The 9,485-nt window shown below is 39.8% G+C and overlaps 1 protein-coding gene across 2 annotated transcripts; it reads right to left on the bottom strand.

Annotated features, from left to right (window-relative positions):
- Window positions 1–40: 40 nt before the first annotated feature.
- LOC127164928 (solute carrier family 25 member 45) lies at window positions 41–9,191 on the bottom strand. 2 transcript variants are annotated; one of them, XM_051109091.1, is made up of 6 exons: window positions 8,764–9,191; window positions 6,989–7,032; window positions 6,822–6,893; window positions 5,855–6,043; window positions 5,521–5,761; window positions 41–2,554 (listed from the first exon to the last, which is right to left on the bottom strand). In XM_051109091.1, the coding sequence occupies exons 1-6, from the start codon at window positions 8,798–8,800 to the stop codon at window positions 2,271–2,273; spliced, it is 867 nt and encodes a 288-aa protein (XP_050965048.1). In that variant the 5' UTR covers window positions 8,801–9,191; the 3' UTR covers window positions 41–2,270. The 2 variants fall into 2 exon arrangements, with proteins under 2 accessions (XP_050965048.1, XP_050965049.1); XM_051109092.1 differs by lacking the exon at window positions 8,764–9,191 and having other exon boundaries at window positions 6,738–6,893; window positions 6,989–7,036.
- Between the last annotated feature and the right edge of the window lie 294 nt (window positions 9,192–9,485).

Consider the following 9,485-nt stretch of genomic DNA (forward strand, 5'->3'; position numbering starts at 1 on the left):
GTAATGACATTCTTCTTGTATGTGTAAACATCAGGCAAATGTTACATACATTCAAAAAATAACTGTTCAACAACAACATTTTTACAGATTTCCAGATTTTAAAAGGTAGTGTTAACAAGTCAAAGGCTTTTCATAAAAATATAGTATAAATATACATTTACTTAATGGTGCTTATAAATGTATTAATAAAAAAGGTTATGTTAAAGCTGAAGTAAGAAATTTCGGTATTGGAAATATAATAATCGTTTATCAAATGAGACACTCAAACAGAGCAGTGTTTTTGATAGAGCAAAGCTTTACACTTTCTGTATCTATAAATGGTTTACATAGTTGACTGCACATTAAGCTGGGATAGGGTCTTTAACATTAAACCTAAAATATAATAAAACTATAATAGTAATACTAATAAAAAAAAATAAAATGACAGATTAGGTGTTAAACCTTCCGTGGCTGAAAACAGCTTCTGTAGTAACTTAGCAACAATAACCAGGCAGGTACTTCAGATAGTTATGCCATGTGTCTTATCCATGAATGTATCATACAAAAGCCATTCTACTCCTGTCTTAAATGTCACATGAACCTTCAGTAATCATTCTGATATGCTGAATTAATATTCTAAATGTCTTTACTGTTACTTGCCGAATAAAAAGTATTCATTTCATACCCTTAACTTATGAGTGGTAGTTATAATGGTTTCTACAAAAATACTAAGCATCAAACATGAATAATAATCAGAAATCAGCATATTAGAATGATTTCTGAAGAATCATGTGACACTGAAGACTGGAGTAATGATGCTGAAAATTCAGCTTTGATCATAGCAATAACTTACATTTTAAAACATATTCAAATAGAAAACACTTATTTTTAATTTTAATAATATTTTAAGTATTACTTCTTTATTGTATTAAGGATGAAATAAATGCAACCTTGGTAAAGAGATGAGACTAAAATACATTCAAAAAAATAAAATAAAAAATTAACACATTGACCAGGCTGATAATGAGCCCATATTTGGCCTTTGAGCTATAATGTCACCTTAACTCCATTTGCCCATTTCAGAAATCTACCAACTTTGACATTAAATTTTACTGTATCTAATACAAATTGACATTGTTATTACTACACTAGATATCAACATCGGGTGTTGGAAAAGCCATATAGTTTGCCAAAAATGGATGAAAACTGTATTTTGTTGGTGAACAAATAATTTGTTATTGTTTTTTCTAAACAGTATGGTTATACTAAACAACTATGACCACAAAGATGCTAACCAGCATATAGCATACACATTTTGTATGCCATAGTGTAGCAATTCATGAAGCACAGCTCAGAAAAATTAAGTCATTTTCAAACCAAACATCTTTCTGTCTTTCGGTCAGCGTGACAAATTTTCGCGACCAGCTTAAACATTAGCAAAATCTGCATGTATGTGGAACCTTTTTGTCCTCACTAAAACTCCTCATTGCATGGATTCCTACAAAATTTACTGGATTTTGCCCACAAAGTTTGGATGACAATGGTAAAAGTGCTATATAAATGTAACTAATAATAAGACAGCTCTGTCTGGTCCTTAGCTTTTAGTGTGATGATGTAGCTTACAGAAAGTAACTGAATGAACCTCTGAACAATCTTCAAGTCAGGTCAAACTTATTCAAGTCACTGGGATAAATCAAAATCAGTGCTGCTAATATGATGGCAACAGCTTATTTATAGGGACTAATAGAGGCATGAAGAACCCCAATTCCCTTGACAAAAAAAAAAAAAAAAAAAAAGCTAAGATTTTTTCCATTGGCATTCAGATAACTGCCAAAAATAAGCTCTGTGACCAAAAACGTCAAAAATGAACTTTTATGAATTTTAATGCCTAGATATAAAAATGTAGGCTATAAATTAATCAAACCACAGTCACATGAATGTGACGACAACTCCTGAAAAGTTGTAGGTAGAGTAGTTTGCAAGTGTGCGATTATCAAGACGAGGCTGTGAAAGTGACTAGTGAGTAGATGAGCTTATATGTTTAATGTCCTGACAATGTCTGTAGTCCCTTTTTAGCAAACTGCCTTTTTCAAGATGTGAAAAGCTTTTTAAAAAAAATCACACTGTGTTTTACTTATGTGTTCTTTTACAGATGAAACTATCTTGCAACCATTTAACCCCCCACTCAAAAAAAACACTGACTTCAGAACAATGTAATTATTAAACTGCTAACTTGCAAACTCATTTCTGGGTTTTGGCCTACAAAAATCCATAACCCATGCAGCACTCCCTCAGTCCTGAGAGGAGTCGGTCATGGCTCTCAGCAGCATCTCAAAGCTGAGGAAGGTCACGGCGTTCACAGGGAACGCTCTTACGCTGTTCAGAAGAAGGCCTTTGAAGAAGACCCGCATGCCCTCCTCACGCACACTCACAGTAATGCAGTTCAGCACACCGCTGTACACGCGACCCCCACCGCCACACATCTGCAGTCGAGCCTTCACCACGTCCATAGGGGTGGCACAGGCCCACGTGACCACACCAGCGACACCACCAGCCACCAGCACGGCACAGTTACCTGAGGGTCAAATCATCATATTATTATGTTTAACACTATAAAAACTGTATACAGTGATCAGTGATACAGTGAATTATCTCCAATAATCAAGAGTAAGGACTTAATTGCAGTAAAGGTGTTTATATGATGCAAGCAAAACGCTTCCCTCCAGTCTACACTGAGGCAGTGCTCATGGAGATGGCTTGCTCTCATTGCGAGAGCATGAGTCTCGCCTTGTTTCACTTGCTGATTGCTTTTGCACCCACCCCTCATGGTCTCCTGTTTCTCCCATCCCAGGAGCCTCAGAGGAAGAAGTCAGAGGGCTGTGCAGTCGGGCTGCTAATGGCTCCATGTCACTGACAGCCTCCGATGTGTAGGATGGGTCGTGCTCCGTGGAGGAGAGAATCCACTGGTGTATGGCCCAGTGTTGACAGCAAACTCATTCGCATCCTCACAAAGGCCACTGAAGAGCTTGGCTTGGAGTGGTCAGCCCCAGAAGACCCTGTTTGCAGTTGTATGGATAAATGGTTCTTGCCAGGGTGCCAACAGTGAGCTCCCTGTCAAAGACCTGCACCATTGTTCTCAGAAAGTTCTCAACGAACTTACTAGGTCATATCACACTCCTTACTCAGGGCATATCCACTCTTCTGCTTCCACTGACCTCACCTCCACTGACAGTGCTAAAGCAAAGGGCTATAAGAAGCTCCCTCCTCTTGAAGAAGCTGTCGCTCTTGCTGGACAGGTTTGTAGAACACTTCATCGCAACTTAGAAGTTGTTGCAAGCTATGCGCCACTTCCTGCCCAAGTTCTCCAGCTTGCCGGCTGTTTCTAGTCGTTAGAGGGTTCAGAGGCCCGTTCAGGATGAAGACTTTGAAACAGATCCTCATGCAAGTTTGCCCATGGGACAGGTTCTTATTGGTGGATCTGAAAGATGCCTACTTTCATACCCAGATAGCTCCTCACCACAGACTGTTTTTGAGATCAATGTTCGACTGATTGGCTTATCAGTATACAGTCCTTCCTTTTGGACTGTCCCTGGCACCACACACTTTTATGAATTGCATGGTGCACTGTGTGAGAGCAGACTGGTGTTGAGCTCCTAGTCCAGCCTAGATCAATGCCTACATATTAAATCTCTGCATATGATGGCGGTTTCTCTGGCCCTAAACACCTTCCAACCAGACCTAAAGAGGCACCACGCCCTTGTTCATTTGGACAACATGACTGTGGTAGCCTTTAGAAATTGCTAGGGTGGACTCAGGTAATGGTCCCTTTACAAGATGGTGAGATGTCTCCTTTTATGGGCACAGTGAAGTCTGCACTGATTGAGGACAGTGCACGTGCTGGGCACACTGAACCAAAGAGCAGACATGTTGTCCCATGGTAGTTTGTCTCCAGGGGAATGGAGAATTCACCCCAAAGTTCTAATTATTTTAGATGTCTTTGAGAGGGCAGAGATCACCTCTTTGCCTCAGAAGATAACTTTCATTTCACAGTATTTTTCTCGAAGGAGTGAGGCACACTGGCCCAGGCATGGCCCAGTGCTCATCTGTACACCCCCCACCACCCATTGCTCTCCTCCCTCAGGTCATCAGACAAGTCAGGGAGGTCAGGTACTTAGTCCTCCAGGTGGCTGTACTCTACTCAGTTGTGGTTCCCTTAGTTGATACAGCTGCTGGCAACAGCTCCCTGGCCAATTCTGCTAAAAAAGGACCTCCTCTCCCAAGCGAGAGGGATGATCTGTCATCCCCAGTCCAAGTTGTGGAGCCTTCATGTGTGGCCTCTCTACAGGAGTATTTGCAGCTTCCAATGAGGGTAAATAATACCAATTCAGAGGCTAAAGCGCCATCTACAAGAAACCTGTATGCCCTTAAATGGTCTGTATTCTCTGATTGGTGTGTAGTTTAGAATGTAGACCTGTCCTTGTGTGACATCATCCATTTTGACTTTCTTACAAGAGCTGCTGAATAGCACCCTTTCCATGATCAATGTCTTTGTGGTGGCCATCGCAGTGAATCATGCTGTTGTGGCTGGCCAGTCTGTAGGCAAATATGACCTAGTTTTTGCATTTCTGAGGGGAACCGGGAGACTGAATCTACCTTGTCCTCATAGTGTCCCAACCTGGGACTTGTCCACAGTTTAGAGGTCAGGTGATTTGCATCCCCTGTCACTTAAGACTGTCCTTTTGCTGGCTTTAGCATCGGTTAAGCGGGTAGGTGACTTGCAAGCCCTTTCAGTAACGCTTTCTGCCCCAAGTTTGGGCTTAACGATTGCAAGGTCATCCTCAAACCAAGACATGGCTATGTGCCTAAGGTGTTCTTTACTCCATTCAGAGCACAGGTCATTACCCTTCTAGCTCTCACTTAGAGGAGGCAGCTAAGTTACTCTGCTCGGTTCGAGCCCCTACATTTTATGTAGAGTGCTCTGGCCAGTTTCATCAATCAGAGCAGCTCTTTGTGGGCTTAAAGGACTGGCAGTTACGAAGCAGAGATTATATCGCTGGATAGTTGATGCCATAGCACTAGCTTACATCTCGCTGGGCTTGCAGTGCCCACGTAGAAGTGAGGGGGAATGGCGTCCTTCTGGGCATGGTCCAGCAGAGTCTCTATTGGAGACATCTGTGCAGCAGCTAGCTGGTCTTCGTTTGCTAGGTTTTATTACCTGGACGTCCCTGCCCTTCAGGCATGGATTTTGTATGCCTAGTCATCTTTTACCCCTGCTGGTGATCAGGGCTATTTTTGCAGAGTGCTCTGGCCGGGTGTCTTGGGTCTTGCTGATTCCAGGCCTGTTGTGGCCTTATTAGCACTTCCCTTATGACCCTTGCATCAGACGCCCCAGCACTGGGCTTGTGGACTGACTTTTCGAGCTTATTCATCACATTATTTTGATTGCGGTTTTGCATTTACATGAGGTAAAGTTTAATTGCAATACTGCCATAAACTTACAAATACAATATACAAATACATTATTTATTTAGGCGCAATTACCTGGTTGCTTTCCTTTCTCCGTCAGCATCCTGCAGGTCAGCTCATATGGCAAGAAGTAAAGTCCAAAACAAGGCACGTCCCGCAGGGCAAGAGCCCATATTCCTCTGAAAAGGCCTTTCACCCCGTCCTCTCTTAAGATCACAGCAATACAATGTATGGGGCCTCTATACTTATTTCCACCTGATTTTGTCTGGTTCTGCAGACGCACTTTGACCAGGTCTATCGGAGCTGTAACAAACAACTGTAAGAGAGGATCAAATCAGCAAAAATTAGTCATGCGCAATGTGTTGTTTTAGATTCTTTTGGACTTTGCTGGCTCGATGCCCAGACTTGCCTGTGCTAAACCTGAAAAACAGCCGGCCATGAACACAGCAGTGAGTGAGGGCTGCTTGCTTTGGTCAGAGTTGTTGCGATGTGACTGAGTGAGGTAATCCAGTGCATTACTGTACGAACCAAAGGCCACAGAGTTGCTAATGGCTATAGAGAGGACAGGAAATGACATGCCCTTAAAAAATCCACGGCACTAGGGAAAAAACAAAAAGAACATGTCACTGAAGTGATTAACTGAATTGAAATATTATTAAAATTTTAAATAACATATTTGTATGACATTTAAAATTAGTTTATCTCTGCATAACAAAGCTACATTTTCAGCATGTAAAAATTTTTATTTTTTTTATTTTGTACTGCCCTTATATGTTTCAAATGTATGCCACACGACAAAATAATAACACACAAAGGATTCTGCTCATTCCCTTGTTTCTTAAAATGGTGTGTTGCTTCCTAAAGTGTCCATGTTTTGTGATAATAAAAAGTCTCTTTTTGTCTTGATTAGTGAAGGTACCCTGTTCATCATAAAAAAACCCCCCCAAAAAAACAGGGCCTGCATATTTTTTGGTTTACCAGCATCCTCTGCACATTTGAGCTCTTCCCAAAATTGTCTATAAAATGTAATCTATCTTTTGTCGTACTTACACAGAACTATCACAAAATCTGCAAACATTCACAGATGCTCAAGAAAGAAACACACTATTTATAACCAAAGGGATTTTCATCTTTAAATAGAATGTCTGGTGTATTCTTTCTAGTGGTAATATGTAAAAATGTTGTGCAGCTTCACAAAGGCTCTTACTTTAAAAAAAAGCAAGTTTTGTAAACTTCAGAAACAAATTGTGTATGTAAACCTTTGCACTTTACACTCTCTCTCACACACTTACATGTAGTTACTGATCCCAAACTTTTGAAAGGCAGTCTATATATATAAATGTAGATTTTCCTTTGTAGATTTTTTGATGACTTACTCCTTCATGTGTGTATGTTTTGACCACACAATCAAATATTCCTCTATACACAGCCTGGGTCTGCAAGCGCACCTAAACAAAACAAAAGCATCAGCTGCATCAGTAATATCAGTGTCAGAAAACCAGCAGCTCAAATGTACTTCAAATAGATTATCAATGAAACTCACCTTTACTGTGTCCAAAGGGTGTCCAACAACTAAACCAACAGCACCTGACACGACATATGATTATTAACCATTTGTGAATCATTGAACAGTTTGCAGTCTGAAACTGTAAAACATTTATAATAGTCCAGTGCAAGGAATACATTTTTACCATGTACAAAAAATACTGCAGCTGTACCTTTTGGCCCAGTATTAGATGTTAAGGCAAGATGCTTCAGACAAAACCATAGTTTTTTCATGCACTTTTGGGACATTTACATATCTTGACATCTTTCAGACTAGTGGAAAGTGATTATTTATTGCACTTTATCTTCTTGTCTGTAAACTTGCACAATACATACACTATATTGCCAAAAGTATTGGGACACCCTCTTCTAATGATCAGGTTTGACTACTTCAGTAATTTCCGTGAGTACAAATCTTAATGTATTAGCGTGTAATGATGTTCTAGGGGATCGTGTGCTTCTAATTTTATAGCAACTGTTTTGTCAGGACCCTTTTCTATTCTAACATGACAATGCCTATGTGTATAACACAAGGTTCAAAAAGAAATTATTGATTCAGTCAGTGTGGAAGAACTTGACTAGTCTGCAGCTAGACCTTGAGCCAAGAACTCATCACCAAACACTAATGACTTGTACATATGGGATATAGGTACAATCATTTTAGACACTTCCAAAACTGCTGCAACAGAGATGGAAATATTTTAAATACATTAATTATGTTCCCATTGTTGTTGCCACAGTTTTGGAGGTTCCTTTTCTATTCTAAAGAAGGGGGTGTCCCATACTTTTGTCCATGTAGTGTATGTACAAGTCATTGGTGTTTAATGATGAGTTTTTGGCTCAAGGTCTGCATTTAAAGTCACACCAGAGGTGTTCAGCACTTCCACGCTGACTGAATCAATCGTTTGTTTTTGAACCCTGCCTTATACAACACAAATGCATTGTCATGTTAGAATAGAAAAGGGTCCTGTCCAAATGGTTATACTGCTATAAAATTAGAAGCACAATCCCCTAGAACAGGGGTGGCGAACGTCAGTCCTGGAGAGCCACAGCCCTGCATAATTTTGTTTCAACCCTAATCAAACACACCTGAACAATCTAATCAAGGTCTCAAGGGTTACTAGAAAGCTACAGGTCGGTGAGTTTTTCTTAGGGTTGGAGCTGAACTCTGCAGGGCTGCGGCTCTCCAGGAACGGAGTTCGCCACCCCTGCCCTAGAATATCATTATTTTCTTAAACATTAAGATTTGTACTCATGGAAATTACTACAGTAGTCAAACCTGTTCATTTGAATGGGGTATTTTGGAAATATAGTGTATCTTTAAAGGCTATTTTTTTGTTCTAGAAATCCAGCAGCACTTGCAAACACCAAACTTTACAGTTTTTCCATTTCTTTTCTATATTCAATTTCCATCTACATTCTGAAGTTTTTTACAGAGGGATGCATTGGTGAAAATTCACCAAACATGGGTTATTTTATTGACTGATTGACTGATTTGTTGAAATATTTTAGTTAACATTTTTACCTATTCGCCTCTGTTGTCTTGCCTTATTAATTTTGATACATAGGCATATTACATATTCATATACTATGTTTCTTCAAGGTGTGAGGGACGTCGTAAAGAATATCATGGTACTACCACAGTTTATAACTTTGCAGTTAGTGGCTAATAAAAATGAGCGGATCAAAGTCATCTATTAGCAAATGTTTTCTCTGCTGTTTTTAGGTATTGGTTAGTTTTGTTCCAAAGTCAAAATGTAAGAGTTAGCCTACCTGAAATCCATCCTGCGATGAACTCTACAAACGGCATGGCACATTATTTTACCCGGTAAAATATACCAATGATAAAGAATAAAAACACTTCTTCAAACAGTCCACGGTGAACTGTGTGTTTGACGCGTGTGAAAAGCTCTAGTAGAATGAAACTAACGAATGAGCCGCTGCCAAAGTTCAGACGCAGCGCGCTGATACACGAACCTCAGCACTCATAAAAACGTCCTTTCTACTGAATATTTTTCCAGGAAAAACTCGGACTTCACGGCAAAACATGCTTGTGTCCACTTTGGGCTGAAATCGCCTTCCTTCAGTAAACAGTACTATCACGACAGCAACCGCACTGACTCCGGCCTTTGTACAACTTAGCGAATCTGCATTATTACAAGAAACTTACTGTTGCCAAAGTAAATAAAGAAAGAGAAAAGATGGGGTCTTAAGAGTTTGTGTGTTCTCAAGAGGTTCTCTACTGCCGTCTGGTGGTGATAATGCACCTTGTCAGATGCTTATAATGCTGAGTTCACCTATTACTTCTCAGATCCTTTACAAGGGATTCTCTTCAACAAATTATAAAGGCAACTGTAAATATAATATTAATTAGTATTAAAATCCAATATTAATAAAAAAAAAAACATCAAACATTTTGAATTAAATGTTTAAAGTGCTGTTCACAATAGAAATCTTGTTAACGAACCAGAAGAAACACTAGATCACAAACAATT

This window comes from Labeo rohita, chromosome 5, assembly GCF_022985175.1.
Source record: "Labeo rohita strain BAU-BD-2019 chromosome 5, IGBB_LRoh.1.0, whole genome shotgun sequence".
Lineage (NCBI taxonomy): Eukaryota > Metazoa > Chordata > Actinopteri > Cypriniformes > Cyprinidae > Labeo > Labeo rohita.